The following is a 22,921-nucleotide window of genomic DNA, read 5'->3' on the forward strand; positions in this document are numbered from 1 at the left end:
GGTAGCTTCCCACTGACCTTTGGTTGGGCGTGACAGGTGGAACAGCTTGGGAACCAGGAGGAGTGGGTCTGGCTGCCCAGCCTATACTAGCAAGAAAGTAACAACCAATTCTAATCTGGGGCTTAAATACCTCCCTGTCATGACCCCCTCCCCGATCCTTGTGGGAATGTGGACGTTTTTATTTGTATTTAATTTTTTTTGGCTGCACCCTGTGGCTTGCAGGATCTTAGTTCCCTGACCAGGGATCGAACCTGGGCCCTGTGAGTGAAAGCGCCAAGTCCTAACCACTGGAGCACCAGGGAATTCCCAACGTGGATGTTTTTAGATGGGGGCAAATCCCAAGAGGAAACTCGGTGCCACAGGCTATCTTAGGACAGGTGAGAGACTCGTATAACCTTGGAGATGACCAGGACTTACGCTACCATCTCTCACTGGCTTGGTTACATCTGAGTTTTTTAAAAAAGAGGACGTGGTGGTGGTGCTGTGCGAGTGGGATGCAAAGTTAGCAGTCCATATTAAGTCTTAGAAGCCACAGAGAGGACCTAACACCTGGATGGTTTGTTGTGGAAGGTGGACAGGCTCTGTGTTAATTCATGGCAATTTCTTCCCAGGCCCTCGACTTCTGGTTCTAAAGGATGAAATGAAGCTGCTCCCTCCTTTTAAAGAGTAGAGCCCTAAGTAAGTGTGATGAGAACAGTTAGCTAGTTCTGGTGGTGATACAGGTGGCGCCACACATCAATGCACAGGCCAACTAACTGATAAAATTTTTTATTTCATTTTTGAGTTTTTACACTTTTCCTGATTATTCCGTGTAAGGTGGAAACTAGAACTGTTTAAAAGACATACACAAATCGAGTACATCAATAACCGGGGTTTTTTCTTTTTTGCTATACTATTTTCACAACCACAGGTGTGCTTGCTAGGCAATATAACCATCACAGAAGCAAACGTGAGGCAGAATACTGGTGAGGAAAAACAAAGCAAGAGAGAGCTACCAGATATACAGACAGGCTCGTTCCACACTCACTACTGCGTTTTCAAGCGCCAAGTATTAACTGCACATTTTTGTTCAGCTAGAAAGGAGAGGGATTTTTTTTTTTCTTTTTTTTCCTTTTGGTTTGTTTGAAATCAGTGCATGAATGTTTCTCATTTCAGCAGATGGACAAACAGATGGACACTACGGCTATGGGGAATGTTCAGGGGAGGGGGGGGGATACTGTGAGACTGGTAGGCCTGGCTATTCCCAACTCTCCCCATCGCAGTGTTCATGCAACTTCCCTGCATTACAGGGTCTTGTTGAAACGTGTCTGTGAACTTGACAGGATGGGTACACTTGGGAGAGCTGGTGACAGGTGCTAACAAGCATCATCAGGGCTGGCTGCAATATAAGGAGAAACCATGGATATTTAAAAATACTTTTTTGAGTCAGATCTTGGTGTGACTGAAGAGCAACCACCGTTGTGAGAACTGGAAGAAGACAGAGCTGAGATGCGGGAAGCTCTTTTCAACTCTCTGAAGCAAGGCCGGCTCACCCAAGTGCTCATCAACATCCCTCACCCCCTCCAGGTCCCCTGTCCCTGCTCATCTAGTACTAAACTGTGAGCAAAAGGCAAAGAGAAAGAGAATGCACAAAGAAAACAATGTAAGGAAGCTGAAGGACAGAAATTGAGAGAGAAGAGAAAACCAAAGTCAATAGTCAAAAAGGACAGTGGGAAAGAATGTTTAGATTTCAAAATTTTAAAGCCCCGAGCTAGGAAGAACCCAAAGACTGAGTACTTACTCCTCAAGTGAAAGGCAATCTCTGCAGAACATTATTCTTAAAGGTGTTACCCAGGAAACAGATAAGGCCATTCATAAGATACACGGCTTTTTTTTTTCCTTCTTGAGCTCGTGGTTACAGGAAAAACAGATCCCACTATGGAAGCACAAGTTGCCAATCAGTAACATGCTGCTGTAGGAAAGGGGCTGGAATCACGTGTGGTCTGTGAGCACTGGACCTCTGCATGGTGTCATAAGCCAGTTATCTGCCACCAAGAATGTTAATTTCTGGCTTCGACTGTCCTCAGAGGAAGACACTGTGGCCATCCGCAGTCATGAACCTTTGAGTGGCAACAGCCCCAACGGGTCAAGTGTCTACAAGCCCTGAACAGAACAGGAAGAATCACTGTGAATTACCATGAAACTCGAATGCCAAACTAGAGGTGTCTCACTCCAAGTCCCAGTGTCACAATATAATCTCTATAACTTTCTGTACAACTTTACAATGGAACTGTATTTCAGTGACTGTTTTGAATTGAATTAAACTTTCCAAAATGTTACACATAATTCAGGTCTATTTTGTTTTCTACCAGTAAGAGTTCTGCTAAATTACAAAACCCCATAATCACAGTGTTCAGTTTTTTTAAAAAAATTAAACACACAGTAATCCTGTCAATGTTCTTCGAAATCAAAACTTCAGAATGCCGTGGCATTTATGTGACCAATCTGAGTTTTAGATACAAATACCAGCTGCTTATCCCACGGACCATTTTTGCTAGGCTGAGGCTGTGAAAAACTGAAAGTCGACGTACGATTCTTTTTTTTTTTTTTTTTATCGCACAAAGGGATATACGTGGAGGGTACAGAGTGACACTGAAGAGATCACGAAGCACGACAGACATTAGTTCTCTCCCTCCCCAGCATCTCCTTCGTCTCCCTGGTTTTCGGACGTCCACAGCTGCAAAAGAAAAACAGAGCTATAAACAAAGTAGGGCTACTAAAAGCTTCCTCAGGGAGGTGGCCCAGTGTGTATCATCTCATCTCATTCAACTGTTTAAAATTCTTCCTATATTACTGCAGACAGTGATGGCAAAGGTCAAAACTTCAGTAGGCATTTATAACCAATTTAAAAACTTAACTACACTTACAGGGTACAAATCCCCTTGAGTCTTAGGCAAGAGTGAATTACGAGGTAGAGGAATCGGAATAAGCTAGAAGCCCTCCAGAAGCACTCATGGAATCAGCAGTACTTACAGTGAGATTGTCCCTAAGCAACTGCATGATCAGGGTGCTGTCTTTGTAAGACTCTTCATTCAGTGTGTCCAATTCAGCAATCGCTTCATCAAATGCCTAAAACAAAGAACCTTCAGCAAAGAAGTCACAGGTTCCTAGGAACTAGTTTAGCCCAATATTTTTCTGCTAACAAGTGACTATCATTTCTCTTTCTGTACGGTACTTTGGGGGAACCTAGGTCATTGTTACCTTGTTTGCTAGTTATGTCAGCAAACACATGATGCTGGTTTATCAAGCGTCAACCAAAAATGACAAATATTCCTAGATATGACCTTTACCTATTAAGTCAACAGGTATTACTGTTAACCCAGCACACTCATTCTAAGCAAACTCACATGATTTTTCAATTACCAAAGACATTTCTAGTAATCCACCCTTCTTCTTCAAGCTGAAACTCAAAAGGTCTGGATACAAGGGATAAACGGAGAACAGAAGTTCACATCACTAAATCTGATTCAATTAAGCAACGGAACTTTGAACATTCACTTCACATAGTTTTACCAACTAAAAATTTTTAAAAGAGTGTGCATATTGAAAGACTACAAAAATATGTAGAAAAGGCAGCTGGGTTACCAAAAGAAGACAGGAGGTAATTCAGTTAACAAAGAAAACAAGATCTGATTTCCTTCCTTTACAAGCCATAACCTCCAATCTTGGTACAAGGATGACAATGCACAATACAGTGGAGGCCTACAGTCCAAAGCGTGACAAAAACAGCAAACTACCTTCTCCCTGGATTGTCCACAACCACCCCCAGCCCCAATACAGTAATCAAACAACACAAACAAAAATCAGCAGAAGGCACTGAGAAGTCAAGAAGTAATAGGTGTGTATTTATTCCATAAAAGATATACTCCTGCCCCCGGAAAAATCTTCACAAAAGTCCAAGACAATGAGTTATGTTCAGGTAATTAAAAAATGGTACCAAAAAGCACAAGCAGTTTTACTATGATCAGAAACCACAGAGGGCACAACAATGTAAAACAACTATACCCCAATAAAAAATAAATAAATTTAAATTTAAAAAAAAAATCTGCCAAAAAAAAAAAAAAAAAAAAGAGAAACCACAGAGGGTCTTTCTCACCGTTTTTGCCAGGCTGCAAGCCTTTTCAGGAGAGTTTAGAATCTCATAGTAAAAGACGGAGAAATTAAGTGCCAGGCCCAGTCGAATTGGGTGTGTAGGCTGCATTTCTTTCTTACTAATTTCAAATGCTTCCTGGTAAGCCTGCTGGGAGTTTGACACAGTGGCTATAAGAAAGATAAAAAATATGAAAGGTTGGGTCTTTCACAGATTGCATCATATGCTGGATCCACTATCAAATTATTTTACCAAACTGGGCTGGAGCACATGCGCTATCAAACGAGGGTCAGTGTCTCTACCATTCGATTAACAATCCTTTGTTAAATGTGTACTCTAATCCAAGTACCATATTAAATGCTTTGAGGAAAAACAAAGACCATGATGACAAAGTCTACAAAAGCAGTTAGGAAACACAGAAATAACCCTGAACAAGATAGAACATGGAAAACAATAAGCTCTGATGGAAAAATCATGGACTTCAGAGTCAGACTCAAAGCTGGAATCCCCAACTCTTATTCATTAAGTGTGTGGTTTGGACTAAGTGAAAATCTCTGTGAGCCTTGGTTTCCTTATCAGAAAAAAAGGACAGACTCCCACCTACACTCCTAGCGTTGTGTGAGGGATAAATGAGACACACAGGAGGCGCTTAATAAAGCATAGCTATAATTGTCACCATTATACCAATGCATGTACATGACAAAAGAAATGCATCTCTATTTACTATGGTGGTTTCGTTCTACCAAACATTTTAAAGTTTCACCTCTAAAAGAGAGCTACCAAATAATCCTTAAAATAAAGATCTCTTTAAATGCACTACTGCACCACACTTTTAATGCCCTCCATACTTGCCCCTTAGATACATTTGTCAACCCCCATGACCCTGTTTAACACTGGTCAGCACAATGCTGTGGTCCTTTAAATTCTGACTACAAACAAAGCAAAAACTTAAAATTATTATGAAGACTGGCTCCATTATTGGTCAAATTTCTTAAAAAAAAAAAAGTTACTTACTTTGTTTATTTTCTCCAGATGCCACCTCAGAAAGATATCTAAAATAATCGCCTTTCATTTTCAAGTAGAACACCTTACTTTCTGGTTGTGTAGCATTGGGAATAAGGTATTTGTCCAACAGCTCCTAAAAAGTGATTCACATTCTGTTAAGAATCTGGAAATATTACTTACAAGATGTTAAAACTATGTCTGAGATTCAAGATACACACTACCACTTCTAAATAATTTTTTTGGAAGATTGAAAAAAATCGTAATTTTCATCCAAAGGTTTTAAATAGTTTTTAGCCCAGATCATAACAGATGCCAGTATTTGTCTATTAAAAATCACTTTGACCGTCCATAAGGGGTTGATTAAAGTATAGCCATACAATGGAATGCTACACAGGCATTAAAAATGACGATGCAGAACTACTGTGATAACGTGGAAAGGTTCTCCAAAAGAAGTCTGGGGTGAGGTGGGGGGGGGAGGAAGCAGATAATAAAAACCATGTGACTCCTATTTTAATATTAAAATAGATATGTGTACATGCACGGAAATACCTAAGGGAAGAGTCTGGAAGAATATTTATCAAGATGTTAATAATGGTTCTCTAGGTGGTAGAATTAGAAGTGATTTTTTATTTTCTTATTTATACTCTTCTGCCCTGTGCTTTTTTTTTTTTAAAAAAAAAACATGAACTTGTATTAATTCTGTAATTAGAGGAAAAAAAAAAAAATCTTTCCATTTTGGGAGAAAAAAACGTGATAATAGGGCAAACCTGCCAAGAACTAAGTTTCGAATTGATCGGACCTGGGTAGAAATCCCTCCTCTGCTGCTTACTATCTGTATGACCCTGGACAAATGACCTAATCGCCCTGAGCCTCAGTTTCCTCAGCTACACACAGGGAAGCATGATAGCCACCTCCCAGCGTACTTATGAGGATAAATGAGCCAACGTTCACAAAGTGCTTAACACGCTGCCTGGCACGCAGTAAGCACTCCAAAAGTAGCTAATACTATTATTAATAATAAATGCCTTTAAACATTTATGCTTACAACAAAAGCAGTTCTGAAGGAGTCCAAGCTTCGTATACAGAGCAATATTTTCGAAGAGTTGTTTTAGAATGTGGCATCCTGAAAAACTGGTTAAGAGGCAGTAAGTACCATGCTTTTCTTCACATTCTTTCAGATGCTCATAAAAGCTGGTCTACAGTTCAGGAATTAGGGAACTTTCTTGCCTTTGGAATGCATGCCATACTTCATCTGAATACCAGATGTACCTAACATTCAGGAATTAGTGCACCGTTAACAAACCCCCAAATTACCAACAGGCAACAAATTTAGCCATGACACTCTTACACCACGACTCTAACAAAAAGAGCAGCTCAATGCAAAAGCTTAGTTGTAAGGGGATTTAATCAATCAAAGTGAGAAGATGCAGGGGGCAGCAGTCGTTTTAATATTCCTTGCAGACAGACAGGGTGTAACTCCTTATGGGTTAGGGATGAGGAGTACTGCCTGGAGGCTGACCAGCTTTGTGCTGGTTTTCAAAAGAAAGGTGTCAAGGGCAGTAACTCGGCGAGGCAGCCAGCAGGGGAGGAGGTAGATCCACAAGTGTGAATTCCTTTTCCCTTCAAAGCAGCCCTCACCGTTCATTTTTTTACCTGATTTCACCTGGAAGAAAAAGAAAGTTCCCAGTGGGCTCAGGATGTGAGGGAAAGACAATATGATCATGATTTGCTCTAGGATATGCGCCCCTCCCATCCAACCCCAGATGGTGGCTCCAGGGAAAGCAGTTAGGAATCAGTCGTCTGACTAAGGCTTATATAAAACACCAGAGAGGAGAATCCCCAAACCACTTCTGATTTGCCTTCGGAATGCAGGCCCGAACTGATGGACGCGGCTACCTTTCAGACAAAAACTGGACTCTACGCTGTGCAGGGACTGGGGAGAGGCTAAAAGGCAGGTCGGCTTTCTGCTCCTCTCTCCCCTACTGGAGATGGCACTGCCATCAGACTAATACAGAGAAGAGCCTCTCTGTGGCTGCATCTATCAAAAATCCTGCCTCTCTGGCCTCAACTTCTAAAGAAAAGATGGAGGGATGCTGACCAAATGTACCTGTTTTTCAGAGGTCTTTGGAAAGGAGAGGAAAATACTCCATAAGAGACGAGCAACCTCTGATCAGGTAAGAGGTAAGAAAAAAATCACATCACATGCTTAAAACTTAGCTGCAGATGGTTTGCAGCTTCCCAGTATATTCAGACACTTTTCTCTCACGAGCTGTTTGAGAGTTCGCATTCGTACATGAAATGAATACTATTAGAAATCGTTGTTTAGAACAGGGACACTGGCCGCTTACCAGAACATCGTTGCAGATGTCCTGCAGCTCTGCCTCGATCTTCTCACGATACTCTTTGCCCATCTGCTGCTTCTTCTCGTTCCTCTCTGTTTTCTGTTCGATGCTGGAGATGACACGCCAGGAAGAACGGCGGGCACCGACCACATTCTTGTAGGCAACAGACAGCAGGTTTCTCTCCTCGTTGGAGAGCTCGTGCCCCTGCTCCGTGACTGCCTTCATGGCCGCAGCCATGTCATCGTAGCGCTCTGCCTGCTCGGCGAGTTTGGCTTTCTGTACCAGCTCACTTTTATCCATGGTCATTCCCTAGAACAAGAGCAAGAGAAAGAGAGAGAGAAAGCGAATGTGAGGCTTCGGGGCCCAGGAAATGCACGCGTGAATCTTCTTCCAAACCATCTGGAAGGAAACATACCTAAATGGGAAGCATCTACTTCCAAATGCCCTCAGTAATATCGAGCATGAGCGCCTGCAGGGTAAGGTTCTTTGCTATGGTCTTTTTTACTATTTTGGTCCATTTTCCCAACAGTCCTACAGGGCAGATATGTTCACAACAATCCCGCCCCCCTCTATGAGGTGAAGAAATGGAGGTTCAGAGGAGGCAAGTGGTGTGCCCAGGGCTAGGAGGTGGTAGAGAGCCAGAACTCAAACTCAAGTCTCTGTCTCTCGAGTTGTTTTCTTCCACTTTCCTAATCTGCCTCCTCAATGCACAGAGACGGCTTAATTCTTTAGAAGCTTATATTAAATATATGTCCTTTTCTTCTTTCAAGAATTATCTGGTTTTGCTGTTTTTCCCCACAGTATGTGGAAAAACACCTGAAGTGGGACGACTGTTTCAATCAATCTTAAAGCAAAAGATATGACTTTCAGTGTTATATTTGGCAGTGCCCATGAAGCAACAGGTACCTAAAAAATAGGAGCCATTTTTATCACATCTTCTGCAACGCACTAACTTTGTTACAAGGACACACTGTCCACGAGAGCACAGACTTGAGGCAGGCAGATTTGGCTCTACCTAGCACCAGCTCTGCTACTTACAAGCGGCATGACCTTGGTCAAATCACTCAGCCTCCGAGAGCTTCCGTTTCCTAACTGGAGAATAAGAATATTCCCAACTAACTCTCCAGCGGCCGCTGTGAGGCGCGAATGACCTCATCTATGTGAAGGCACTGTGAAAAGTCTAGACATTATACACAAATATCAAGCACTAACTCTGTACGTGGTACAGGCTGCAAGAGATATGGGTGTATTCACCAAGATGCACAGCAACAGAAATGCAAACCATAATTGAGTTTGCATAAAAGTTTTCCTGAAATAGACAAAAATCTTAGTGATTTCAGTTTATCATTTTATCAAACCCTCTATACACCAATCAGTGAATACCTCTTAAATAATTCACCTCACCTTAGTCAATTCCCCACTATAATAATCACCATTAATAGAGTGCAATAATTTTTGGATAACACGTAGCTAAAAAATTATTTATTAACCAATAAGAGTTAGTTTTATGTACTGTTGGTTTAAATTTCAATTGTATATCCACCTGTGCCACAGTGTAAAAATACACTAATATCTTAAGGTTTAAAAAGATAAAATACTTTAAAGAGTGGTAAGAATATCAATATTTTTAAAACAAATTCTTTCATCACTTTATACATTGTATCACAATTTAAGACTGTGGCTTCACCTCAAAAGTCATTTCTGTATTTTCAAGGGAGAAATTCTATAGACAGGACCCTACCACAAAAAAAAGTTTTATTAGATGGAGGACAATTTTAGGATACACCCTAAATCTAGACAATTCAGAAAGAGTTGGTTCTCTAGTTCAGAACTGTGAGTTTTCTTCCCACAACTTATTACCTAAATCATATTCAGAGCTGTGTCCTATGTAAGGCTCGCTGATTCTAACCTTACACTCTGAAGCAGATCTCACCTTGATCCGTCTGACTTCACCCACATCACCAGAAAGAGACTACAACAGAGATAATAATCCATCCGCTCTCCTACATTTCCCAGCAACCCTTCTGCACTTCGGAGGGGTCATACAGTTAGTTCTGTCCAATGAAACACAAGCATAAATGACGCTACTTCCAGGTGTTGAAACTGCAAAAAACCACGCGAGGCTCTCTTCTCTCACGGCAGCCATGTGATCTAGATGGTGCTGTCACAAAACAACAGTTTCTGCAGCCTGAGTCCCTGAGTGACCATGCAGTACAGAGACCCCTGCAGGCCCGCACTGGACGTGCAACGTGAAGCCACTGAGATGTGGGGGCTGCTTGTTACCAACACACAACACAATCTAGTCCTACTCTAATACAAAGTCCATAGCAAATACACTATTCATCCTCTTAAAATTATATACTTCCTCCGTACGTCTAACTTTCTCAATCGTAACGTCTTTCTGATCAGGATGCTATCTCCATCTTTAAACAACCCTACTTTATGGTCCCTAAAAGTGAGAGGCAGAGGGAAGCCAACTTTCAACGAACTTCAGAAGTTTTCCGGTTTGCAGACTAATTCAGAGTTAGAAGTCACCTAGTGGCCCACTCCAAAGTACAGAAACAGCACCTGTGCAACTCTACCCAGGAAAGATTCCAATTAATAAAAGTCCTGGTCAAAGCCAATTCAAAGCTAAGCTATCCCATGCAGTATTACAAAAGAGTAATAGCGAAATGCAATTAGCACCGCCTAAGGGATGCCATGAAACTCTTTGGCTCTACCAGGCCCCTCAACTAAGGTCCCCTCAACCCCCGACTTCTCCTCTTCCCAAACATTAAAAGTTAAGTCATCTCTCTCCCAAGAATCCTGACGACTCCCTGGGACCTCCCAAATGTACACGCCCTATTTCTCAAAATAAAATGTGGCCTTTCCCGTTTGGGGCCAACTATTTCAGGCTTCTTTGGGATCACTGCAAGAGCTCTTGGAGACTGAGAACCATGATGATATGGTAAAACTGAATGCATGTCTTAAAGAATGTAGTCATCTATTTAAAAATTTTTAAACACACACACACACCCCCAACAACTTACAACAAACAAAATCCATAGCTAAATGTCCTGATACCTACTGCTTACATAACTTTTGACTTATATAACATGGATTTTGAAGCAGCTAGACCAATTTCAACAGGAAATGGGTTACACAACACCCAGCGGTTTGGAGGAAGGCAGCAGACAAGGGAGAAACGAAAGTGTTCCTATTTCTACATCCCTAATAAACCTCCCACCCATCATCTTTCCCTAGTCCCACTGCTTTCAGCCTCTCATTACCTTTAACCTTCACATCTGCTATCAGAACCATTTTAAAGTTCTGATCAAGTCACGTCCTGCTCAAAATCCTTTACAGTTCCCTACTATTGACAGGAGAGTCAGATTTCCTCCGGTTAGTGAAGGTTTTCCAAGCTATCTCCCCAGGCTTCTCCCAAAACATGCCTTCTGCACAGCAGGTGCTTCTGTCAAAATGGTTTTCTTACACATGCTTCTCCATCTCTGCGTCTGTGCTCACCAAGCCATCCCTCTGCCTGGAATGTCCTTTCCCGTTTATTCTGCATATAAAATTCTTCAGAGCACGGCTCAGATGGCATCCCCTCTATGAAACCTTTCTTAGGCCGCTTAACCTAAGCTGTCTAATCAGACAGCCACTGGCCACATGTTAAAACGGAAACGTCTTGGATATACGGAGTTAATTTTTTTTGTCGGGGGCCCCCACACTGCGCAGCTTGCGGGATTCTAGCTCCCCAACCAGGGATCGAACCTGGGCCACGGCAGTGAAAGCGCCGCGTCCCAACCACTGGACCGCCAGGGAAATCCCTGGAGTTAAATTTTTTTTAATTACAAAAATTGATTCCATCCTTTTTCCCCGTTTTTAAAATGCAGTTACCAGATAATTTTAAATTACGTGGGACTCACATCCTGTGTCTGTCGGACAGCACTGCTCTAAGCTGAAAATATTCTCACAGAGCACTGCATCTATACTTCTCTTAACGTCTCAGCACATTTCTTCAGCACTACAATTATCTGTCTATATCGCGTACGCCCCTTCCCACACCATCAACTCCTTTAGGGCACACCCCCCGCAGCACCTCGCACAGAATCGGCATGAACAAATTTTCGCTGAATGAGCGAGCAGACCCTAAAGCTGCAAATTTGGTAGAGTTCTGTCTCTTCTCAAATAATTCAAAGCACCTATTCTTCACAAGCACATTACGTCCTCATTCCATCTGTACCCCACTCCATGTACCTCTGCACCTGATTTCAAAATTACCCTTAGTCATACCCGGACTCTTACTCAGCAACTTCGGATGACTCTCTTTTGGCTACTCCACCCAATCTAAACTCTTATCTGGCTTGCCAAGTCCTTCATAATTTGGCTCCTCTGTACCTATTAGGCTTTCTCATCCACTGTTCTCCAACAGGTACCTTTCTTGCAGGCTGGACATCACCGAATACCCTTAATCGTCATGCTTAAACCTGCCTGAAATTACTTCAGTAGTTCCCTTCATCTAGAAAGCCCCATTTACTCCCTGCCTATGTAAACTCTATCCATCCATCTAGGGCTAGAAAGCCTTCCTTGAATATCCCAGCCCCCACTGATCTACCCTGCCCACGAATCCAAACACACTCGTAGCCTCTTACACAGTCCAGGCTTCTCTAGGCCTCCATTCTATATGTTCTATGGTCCAAGTAATGAGTGGTGTACCATTTACAAACAGTGTTACATGTGTATGTCCTCAAAGGAAAGCTTCACATTCGTTTCTCATCTAATGCCTAGAACTTTGCCAAGTACAAAACTAATACTCAAATAAATATCTGTGAATTTTTTCAGCAGGTCATTACTGGGAGGCTACCTGTACGTGGTGTGGCAAGAGGCCTGTGTGTAAGCGCGGAGGCTGCCACTACACAGCCGTGTGAGCTCGGTCGGTCTCAGTCTTCCAACCTCTGAACTGGAGGCAACAGCAGCTACCTCAGGAGAGGTGCTCTGAAGATGAGGTGCAGGGAATGAAAGGATAATAAATGTGGAAATCTTTTTAAAAAAGTGCATAGTGCACAACAAATTGGAAGTGCTGTTATTCCTCTCACAGTACCTACACATCACTGTTTTAGCCCATAAATGTGAGCTTGGAATTAAGAAAAAAAAAAAAGAGACAACCCATGAGAAGGAAAAACAAGTCTAATTAATCTTGTACAGGAAGTGAATATGTTACGATGTAACGTTCCTGATGAGACTCCACCCCTCAACATCCTGAAAAATGGACACACTTGTTAACTGTAACACTTTCTTTTATAAATTTATTTATTTATTTTTGGCTGCATTGGGTCTTTGTTGCTGCGTGCATGCAGGCTTTCTCTAGTTGCAGCGAGCGGGGGCTACTCTTCGCTGCAGTGCGCAGGCTTCTCATTGCGGTGGCTTCTCTTGTTGCGGAGCACGGGCTCTAGACACACGGGCTTCAGCAGTTGTGGCTCGCATGCTCTAGGCGCGCAGGCTCAGAAGTTGTGTCGCACGGGCTTAGCTGCTCTGCGGCGTGTGGGATCTTCTCGGACCAGGGCTCGAACCTGTGTCCCCCTGCATTGGCAGGCAGATTCTTAACCACGGCGCCAGCAGGGAAGTCCCAACTGTAACACTTTCATTCATTAGTTCCTGATTTCATTAAGAGGCGCCAAGTAGTGATGGTTTATAATCAGGGCCTACTTTTCTCCTGAGACTTTTGAACTGAGGACCCACCAAGAAAAACACTGGCAAGAGAGCCTTCATTTGCTCCTAAAAAGCCTTAAAAGGCTACAGTCTCCTCATCAGGCTTGGCACTAACGGCACAGAGTCAAGATACCAGAGGGGACAAATGTATGAGAGGCCACAAGAGGTCTAACCCTGCAGTGGACCAAGAGATTTCCCAGATCAGGAAGATGCTGACATGCTCTCAAGCACGGGCGTCTATCTCTCCCAGTCACTGCAGGCAGCACTTCAGAGGACTGGGGAGCATTTGCTGATTAAACCAGCAACTGCTTAGTGGAGAATGGGAAACCGTCTAGATATCCAACAGGGGAATGGCTGAAAAGACACAGCTGGCAAAGATTACATAGCCATCAAAAGAAGGGATGTCTTTAATGTCTTAGAAAGATCTGTTACAGAGGTATGGGGTGGCGGGAGCTGCACAACAGTCTTCCATTTTTGTAAAATATCCCCTAAAGAATGTTATGAGGAGTAATTCTAAAGGTGCCCATAAAATAACAGGATAAATAAATGAAACCCTAAATCAGACAGTGAATGCTAAAACAAAAGTATATATGAACCAACCTAGCCCCTCTATCTCAACTCTTTGCCTAAGGGATATTTTTCTAGCCCAGGGCAGAATCCTGAGAGGTCATTTCCCAGTGGCCAGAAGGAGACATCCAAGAATAAGAAGGGACAAAAATTAAAATAAAAATGACTATCCATTGCTAATCCATATTAAAAAAAAAAGGCACTGCAAAGGACCTTATGAAATGTGGCCTTGAGAAGTATTAACTTTCAGCTACGTTTTGTTTTCAAGGAAAAGAACATGCTCAATTCTAAAATACTGAGCTTTAATTGAGTTTAATAATTTGCTAGAAATTTAAAACGAGGATTCCATGACCAGGTGTCAGGATTACTGAAGCTCCAACATGAAACCCGTATGAGTGGGACCTGTTTTTAGGAAAGCCCTACATACAACAAATCTGGGCTTCTAAAGAGAAATTAGGTAATTTTTAAAATAATGTCTCCGAATCTCAGTTTCCTCAAATGTTAAAAGGAAACATTAATAGCTATCAAATAAGATGATATACATAAAATGCCTAGACAGTACTGGTCAAAGTAAAGGCTTAATAAATAGGCATATATTCTCACTCTTAAGCTACGTCACAAAAATACAATGTATATAATTTAATGTGTGTTGAAATAACTGCAAATGAAAAAACTACCAGTATTTCCAAGAACTCTCTTTTGGAGTTCAGAATAGCACGGTCCTCCCCTCAGAGAGCTGAAACTCTCAGGGTAGGAACACGAGAAGGGAGGGCAGACATATTTAAGGATTCTAAAGCTTCCCCTTGAAGAAGCAACCAGGTAGAATTCAAAGGAGGAGGTTTCGTTTCAAAGGGGCTGGGCCCTGACTGGTTTTACGGGTGGGAGGGGTTCTGTGTAGGACAGGAAAGGGGGCTCCAGGAAGGGACAAGAAATACAGGTGTATGAATCAAGTGCATGTATGTTTTTCTAGATGAAAAAGAAATCACAGGCCAAAGTAGATGAGGAACTGAGAAGAGTTAAGAATCTGGAGAGAGGAAACTGACAGGAGCACCTTAAAAATCTAGGCTAAGGGTGGGAGGGAGGGAGACGCAAGAGGGAAGAGATATGGGAACATATGTATATGTATAACTGATTCACTTTGTTATAAAGCAGGAACTAACACACCATTGTAAAGCAATTATACTCCAATAAAGATGTTATAAAAAAAAAAAAAATCTAGGCTAAAAAGTTCCACGGGGTAAGGAACTGACAGTCAATTCTGAAGAGCATTCACTGCCGGACCACCCCAGACACAGCACCCACAGCACCCACAGCACCGTCAAGTCAAAGTTACAGTCCTGGAGTCACTCTGCTGGAGGAAAAGCAGATGCCAGACTACCGTGGGAGGGACTGAGAGAGCCAGTGGGACCAGGTGTTTAGTGGGCGTTACCAAGAAAAAATGAAGCACTCCTGGCTCTTAAAGAATTTTAATACCCAGTGAAAAACACCCGCTCTAAAAACGGGTCTGTGTGCCATTCTACACACAAAATTCAGAGTCCTTTAATAAATTTCATTCTATTCACATGCTTGCAGGCTCTTTGTTAGAAAATGAAACACAGCATGTCTAAAATACAAAGGCAATAGCTCTGATATCCAGCCAACACTGAATTGTGGAGGGAAACATCACTTCTACTTCAAAATCCCTTCCTTCTTTCATATCAGTTGTTGAATATCATTGTTAATTATGTCCAATTAGCCAGAATTAAACCTGAAACAATGGAGGTGTTAAGTGATATATGCCCAAGGTCATACAATGTGAATCAATAGCAGACATGACAATAAATTGACCTCTTGGCTTGAAGTGATCAATGGAACAGAATAAAAAATTAAAATATGCTAATTCTGATTCATAATCTAATTGGTCAACCTTGTGAATAGGTTCAAAGGCTTTGGGCCCACCAACATAATGGAACCCAGTCCAATTTACCAGTACTACACACCAACTCCATAGATTACCTGATCTCTTGTGAGTCTCAGTTTTCTCATGCATAAAATAGGCAAATCTACCTAAGAGGGTTCTTGTAAGGAGTAAAATAGATCATTATGCAAAACATTTAGCACAGACTCTGCACACTGTAAGCACTAAAATGGCAGCTACAGTATATTCCGCACAGAAGTCTACAAGCGGTCAGCCAGTGAAGGGACACTTACTACACACCTCATTTCTTTTCAATCCAGATGGCTTTCCCTAAGACTTTTAAAAGGAAGGCACATGTTAACTTACATATGCCTATTTCTAAAGTAGCACTGATCAGAATTCAGTGTAAATGTCTTTGTTGGCTCCCACATTGGACTGTGAGCTTAAGGTAGGAACCCAAACTTCTATCTTTGGGCACCCAACATGTAGCACAATGCCTGCCACACTGAATGTGAAACTACCTGATCAATGGATGCAGTTTTTTAAAGTGAACAAGGCTGCTATTTCCTATGTGGACAGAGGTAAGCAGACCACTTCTGACCTATAAAACACAGACTATATTTAAACTCTGTCTTAGACTATTCTTTGAAAAAAGCCATCTCAGCTCCAGTCAGGAGACAACACTATGCTCTCTGACCAATCGTTTCTCAGGTACCCATTGTTATATTTATAGATTCAAACTGAGTTTCAAAAAGCCCTTGAACTCCTCTATTCAAAAGTCCAACCAATTAGTTATACAAAAAGCCACACCAGCTTATTGGTTTAGTAAATAACAACAAAATACCCATCATTTATGGTCTGCCTAAATGTGCAAAAAGTTAGGGGTTTATATCAATTCCTTTAATCTTAAGTATCCTAAGGGGTAGATGTCATTGTCCCAATAACCTGTTACACAGGTATATTTGGTACACGCTCTTTCCTCTGTGCAGCACCGCCTCCTAAAGATCAATATGATTCTTAATGATTACTTAAGGAAAAGAGAGAATGACACTTTTTTGAAGAACCACACAAAGTTATTACAGTGAGGTTTGAGAACTGGACTTAATTTATCTAGCTTTAAAAATCAAAATAAAATTAGTTTAAAACAGCATATGTCAAAAACTCATCAGACTGTCAAACAAGCTTTAAGGTGAGCTTTGTGGGCAAACAATAACAATGGCCGGGGCTCATATCAACTTTATTGTCTCCTCCAATCTCTGCTCTGGTCAAGGCCATTCAGAAATAACTTTTATTGTTGGGTCTCTTAGGGAAAACAATGAAATAAACTAACCAGTACAGGAAAAAACTTACACAATAGAGGACTGGCCAGATTATTTTAAAGTCACCTTACTAACCTACAGTCTGCTGGAAATGCCTTGATCTTAAGGCCATCAATCAATTTCATCTCATTGTAAGTATCAGAAACACATAATTATGCTTATGTTAGAAGATCTTTTAGCAGAGAAAGCGGAAAGATGATTGGCTTTTAGCATACACATGACAGAACAGAAAGTACTTTCATCCATTTTTCCTAAGTTAAGTAGTCCCTTTAGAAAAATTCCCTCAGAATCCAGCTCTGTGAGTTTCTCCATAATGACACAGAGAAGACTAGGATCTATTCATGTAGAGACCAAGATGGTTTTAAAGCTTAAAAATTGCTATTATACAACTAATTTCTTGCCTCCTAGCTAGTGTGAATTGTGGTCACCTGTCCTTAGAAAAATGTAGGAACCTAGGAACTTAAATTCCCTTTACAAGTAAATTTTAGTTCATTTTCTATGGTACCCTCATTTAAGGAAAACTGCTTAGTTTGATGCCACTGAAAGAGCAGGCAGCATAATAGGACATTGTAATTTAGAATTCTTTCTCTACTTAGGTAGATATAGATACTTGGTCTTGACCAAATTCTACTAGAACCTAGGATTGGATAAATCAGGGTGCAACAAAGTAGCTGATGAATTTTCTCCCTAGTATGAAGCAAATACTAGAAAAACTGGGTTTTTCACAAGCTTGCTTCCTAATGCACACCAGCAGTATCTTCCCTGTATGCCAGAATAAATATACTACCCCCCCCCAAGAAACAACATTATATCTATTTCCAAAAATAGCTAAGATTGCTGTCCAAACACATTTACTTGAATAAGATACGGGTAAAGAAAAATTAACTACTAGATGGTATTCACATGAAAGATATACATGTGTTGTTCTACCACAAGTAGAAATCTATCATTAGAGCCAGACTGCCTGGGTTTGATTCCTGGCTCCAGCACTTACCCAGTGCTGTGTGTGAGTATGCCCCCAGGAAAATTATTTAACTTCTCTGTGCCTCAGTTTCCTCAACTGTAAAATGGGGCTAGCAGTACTTACCTATCATTGGCTGTTATGAAGGCTCAGTTAATATGTGTAATGTGCTCAGAACAAAGCTTGGCCCATACAAATGGTAGCTATTATTATTACAGCTTGATGCTACCTCATCAGTTGATGAATAAATCATATGGAAGGACTTTATATGTGCCTATGCTCTACAGCATATGTACATATGTCTTATGCATATATATGTATATTCAGGAATGTAGTCAAGCAACATTTATTAAACATCTGGTATATCTCACACCCTTATTTTAATTATTGAGTTTGTCACAATAATACATCAAAGACTATTACCATTTGCATTGATCAGATGAGAAAATGGGCTCAGAAAGACTGAAGATGCTCTACACAAAACTGTTCCAGAATAATGTATCATTTTTTGAAAGCAACATGTATACAAAGTAGAATGCAACCAAGGGGGAAAAAAGCCCTTAACAGTGAACTCTGCGATTAAAACACAAAACCGAAAGCTTATATTTAACAATTTACAGTCTGTAAAAAGGTCTCTTGACAACTCTGGAGACAGAGAAACCAGGAACCAGAGATTAAGCAGCACACCGAAGACCACATTGCTAGAAAATGCTGCAGGCAAGAGCGGAATCAAATTTATCTGACTCCACGTCCAGTGCTCCTTCTGCTTCTATATCCACAGCCAAATGGGTAAAATGCACTTTTTGCAGTGGCCCAAACCTCTGGAGACTCTGCCTCCAGAACTAGCATTAGGGGAATGTGCTCAGCCTGGTTTTGTGGAGGCTGCTTCCCTGATCCACAGAGCTCGGGTTCTAAAATGGCTCCAACGTAACACAAGCACGGCATGATGGGAAATGTACAGAAGATTACAGGGTAGGAGCCGTACTCCAGGGGCTGACAGGCCGTAAATATTTGCTACTGATGAAACAGGAGATTCCACCTGGAAACCAGGTGTGTGGTCTAGGTCAGATCATCTCATTTCTCATAAGGACTTCATCTGTAACATGGGTGAATGGTTTCTCATCTCACTGAAAGGAGAGGCTTGGGAAACAATTCAGCAGTTGCTACTGGATTATTAGCCTTCCACTGTGAAGATCACTTGTAAAATTCTAACTTGGGTCCAATAAAAACTAACAGGTTTTACCCTCACCATGTGTGCTAAGGACACAGATCCTAGAAAAATGAGGGTTCCGGCAACTGATATATTCCTAAATAAGAAATGGGGTGTCCTAGAAGCAGTCAAGAAGGAAATGACCGAGAATCATTAACACATATAAATTTCTAACATGAAAAGGCAAAAAGCTGAGTACCCATGTGTCTAGTTCTATAAACTGCGTATGTGTGTGGTTTCATACGAACAATTGAGACAGAGTGAGAAATGCAGACAATTTTTCATATTCTCCCAAGTGCTTCATCTTTCTGTTTTGGCTCCTGTGGCCGCCTGATTTTATATGTTCATAACAACATCTTGCCAAATTCTGTCTCTCACACAGGGCAAGTAAAATCAGAACCTGATGCTATCTAGCCTTACCAAAGGGAAAAGCAGTGACGGCAAGGACAAGAGACAGGAATTTTTACAGAAAGGCTGGCGAATTGTCTTACCAATACTGCCACTTTTGAAAACCCCACTACATGTGAGTTCTCCATTTGCAATAGACAAAGATGTACTCATCTTGTGCAGAAAAGGGGCCTAATCACTCCCACCCCTTCGCCACCACCAGGGAGGCCACCAGGAAAATTTCAGTCCTAAAAACGTGCTAACACACAGTATGGGGGAATTTGGGGCGAGGACACAAAAGACTCTGGCATTAAATGACGGTAAATACCGTGGGAAAATATTCCGATTCTCAGCTTCCGACATTTTTTTTCCTGGGGATCCCGCCTGACTCAGTAACCAGTTCCAACAAATGCATTTTCTTGATTCAAACCTCAACCCTGTGCCTCCCAGGGAATCTCGGGTCCTGCCAGGCTCCCAAACCAGCGAACGATGATGAAATGGCTTTACTGCAAAGTGGGAGGGGGTTTTCCCTCTGCTCTCTTCCAAGGTTAAACCCCTTACCCAACCAGCGGGAGTCGAGCAGGGGCATTGGGGATCAAGAGCTCGCCCGCATTTGGTTACATTTTCATTTGTGGAAACCGGAAAGCGAGGAGCAGGGGTGACAGGGCTGAAAGGGTCGGTTCTGGCCGCTCAAGGCGCAGGGAGGGGTCGCGCGGGGATCGAAGTTGGGTAGTGAGGGAGGGTCGGGGGTCCGCGGCCCGATGTCCCTTCCGGCCCGGTACGGCACCGCACCCCGCCCGCCGGGCAGGGAGGCAGGCGGCGAGGGCGGCCCGGGCCTCTCCCAGAACGAAGGGCCCGGCCCCGGAAACAGGGAGGGGCCGCGGCGAGGCCGAGCCCGCGTCGCAAGCGGCCGCACGGGGCCAAGGAGGCCGCGCGCCACCGCCCCGAGGGCCCACCCGCGGGGTCGCCCTCGTCGCCACCGCCGCCGGTGGTGGGGGAGCTTTGGGCTTGGGCCCCCGGGGACCCCAGGCGGACCCCGCGCCGCACTCACTGTGGGAGGACTGCAGGGGGGCAAAGACGCTTGCGAGCGGAGCTCCGGGCGCAGTGACCGCTTCCTTCCAAGCCCACTCCTCCGGCGGCGGCTGCAGTGGCGGCGGCGGCAGCAGCTACCCCGGCTCCGGAATCGGCGGCGGCGGCGGCGGCGGTGGCGGCGGCTCCACTTCCGCTCCGGTCACCACTTCCGCTCTGGCCCGAGCCCCGCCCCTGCGCCGCCTCCTCATTGGGCGAGCGGGGCACGGGGTTGCCCCGGCCGCCCGAGAGGGGCGCCGACCGAGGGAGGAGGGAGAGTTGAGAGCTGGGATGCTGCGGCCGGTGGAGGGCGGGGGTCAGGGCCGGGAGCAAGGAGGAGGCGGGCGTAGGGGGACGGAAATGGGGGCGGGGAGAGGAAAGAGAAGGTGGAAGGAGCGGAGGCGGAGCTGAGGGGGAATCTAGAAAGGGGACGTGTGGGAACCAGGGAGACTGGGCGAGGTTTGGGGTTCGGCGGGCCTGAGGCTTAGGCTTGGAAGTCGCCCGCGTCAGGCCCAGAGTCTCCGAGGTCATTGGGTCCCACCCCACCCAAAAAGTAATCGTCACGAGGTCGGAGGTAGAAGTCAGTCCTCTTTTGCTGTGTGCTTTGGGAATGCTGGATTTAGGGAAGGACAGATATTGCTCATCCCTAAATTTTCGCTTAGTCCTCCCTTCAGTCCTTCAAGGTACTGATCATTTCCTCCTTTTGTGGACTGAGGAGGCCAGGAATTGGACCGGCAAAGGCCTTTTCTTGGAACCCTGTGTGTGTGATCTCTTAATTGAATACCCCTCCCCAAGATCTTAGAGGAAGCTTAAGGAAAGGAACCAGGTCTCCACGGGCCCCCCACTCCTGTGACTGCTCTTCCCAAGGCAGTTTTTCAAAATGCCTCACCTCTACTCCTTCCCTTTCATTCATTCTTTTCGGCAGATATTTATTAAGCAGGCTTTATGTTTAGTGCTGGAGACACAAGACAGACAGGGCCCTGCTGTCTTGGAGTTTACAGCCTGGTAGGAGATAAAACAAAGTAAATGGCCTTTGTCAATTCTCCTTTACCTTTAGTTAGCTTATTGATCAACTTCTGACACATCACCCCACCCTCAGTCCTGTTCCCATCAACTGCCAAAGTGATCTTTGAAAAACCCCATTCTGATTGTGTCCTTTTCTTGCTTAAATCCTTTGGTGATTACTCAGACCTAGAAGACAATTGATAAGCTCCTTGAGTACGACAATCAAGGTTCTCCAGAAGCTACCCTTATCCTTCAGCTTCTCTCCCTGCTAGTTCTTCCCCAACACAAACCCCCAGTTCAACTGGATGATTCCTTATCCTCCCAATATGCCAGCTTTCAGTCTTTCTAAACCTTTTGTGTTAGTTGCCAACATTTTTTAAAGACAGAGATTTCTTTGTGAACAGAAATCTGCCGTCTCTGCCTTGTCTGGCAACACTGTGTCCACATTTCTGTGTGGCAATTGGCTGAAACCAAGGAATGGCTGCCTGCTCTAGATCAGGTCTGGACTTGTCAAAGTGCCAGGGTCCCCTCCCCACCCCACCCCCCAGGCTGCTTTCTTCATTTACATTGTCTGTCATATAGGCATCTGTGCCAGTGACCCCTTACTACACCACCTTTTAACTTGAGCAAGATTGAGAGTGTTGCGTAATGTAAACAGCATGGATTTGACATCAAAACCATAGGATTGGGACCCTGGAAAAGTTTCCCAAGTGCAAAAACTTCCCCATGGGAATCCATCTTTGGCAAACCAAAGATCCGTAATCCAGAGACTGCTCAGGTCGAAGTAAACCTTAATGTAATATGACCTTAGGCCCCCATCTAATAAATACCCTAGAGGGTCAGAGGGCTCATGATAATTACACCACAAATGACAACAGTGCATTGAGGGAACAGAATTGCCCTTTGCCAGGCATCCCTGGGTGCCTGCTAACGGTTGCACAGATTAGCTGCTTTCACCACCTCTGCATTCTAGGCCAGGGGTCGGCAAACCACAGCTATTAACTAACAGAGACACAAAGAGATATTAAAATACAATGTGGCATATGCAGCCATAGGAATATATATGGCCAGGGTATTATGGGAGTCTGAGGGAAGGGCACCTAACCCATCTTGAGAGTATGGTGGGAGAGCAGGAAAGACTTCCTTGAAAAGGTGATACTGGAGCCTTAGATTCCATACTGAATTTTTTTTAATTAATAGGCTTTATTTTTTTAGAGCAGTTTTAGGTTTACAGAAAAATTAACCAGATGGTACAGAGAGTTCCCATATACCCAATTTCTCCCCACCCACAATGTCCCCTATTATTAACATCTTACATCAGTGTGGTACATTAGTTACAA

General features: G+C 43.3%; 1 protein-coding gene across 1 annotated transcript; it reads right to left on the minus strand.

The window, feature by feature from the left end:
* Nucleotides 1–752: 752 nt before the first annotated feature.
* YWHAB (tyrosine 3-monooxygenase/tryptophan 5-monooxygenase activation protein beta) lies at nt 753–20,763 on the minus strand. The gene is made up of 6 exons (XM_061207860.1): nt 20,560–20,763; nt 7,483–7,785; nt 5,144–5,267; nt 4,136–4,299; nt 3,013–3,108; nt 753–2,716 (listed from the first exon to the last, which is right to left on the minus strand). Exons 2-6 carry the CDS (start codon nt 7,780–7,782, stop codon nt 2,660–2,662), a joined length of 741 nt encoding a protein of 246 aa, XP_061063843.1. The 5' UTR covers nt 7,783–7,785; nt 20,560–20,763; the 3' UTR covers nt 753–2,659.
* Between the last annotated feature and the right edge of the window lie 2,158 nt (nt 20,764–22,921).

Source organism: Eubalaena glacialis, chromosome 13, assembly GCF_028564815.1.
Source record: "Eubalaena glacialis isolate mEubGla1 chromosome 13, mEubGla1.1.hap2.+ XY, whole genome shotgun sequence".
NCBI classification, from domain to species: Eukaryota; Metazoa; Chordata; class Mammalia; order Artiodactyla; family Balaenidae; genus Eubalaena; species Eubalaena glacialis.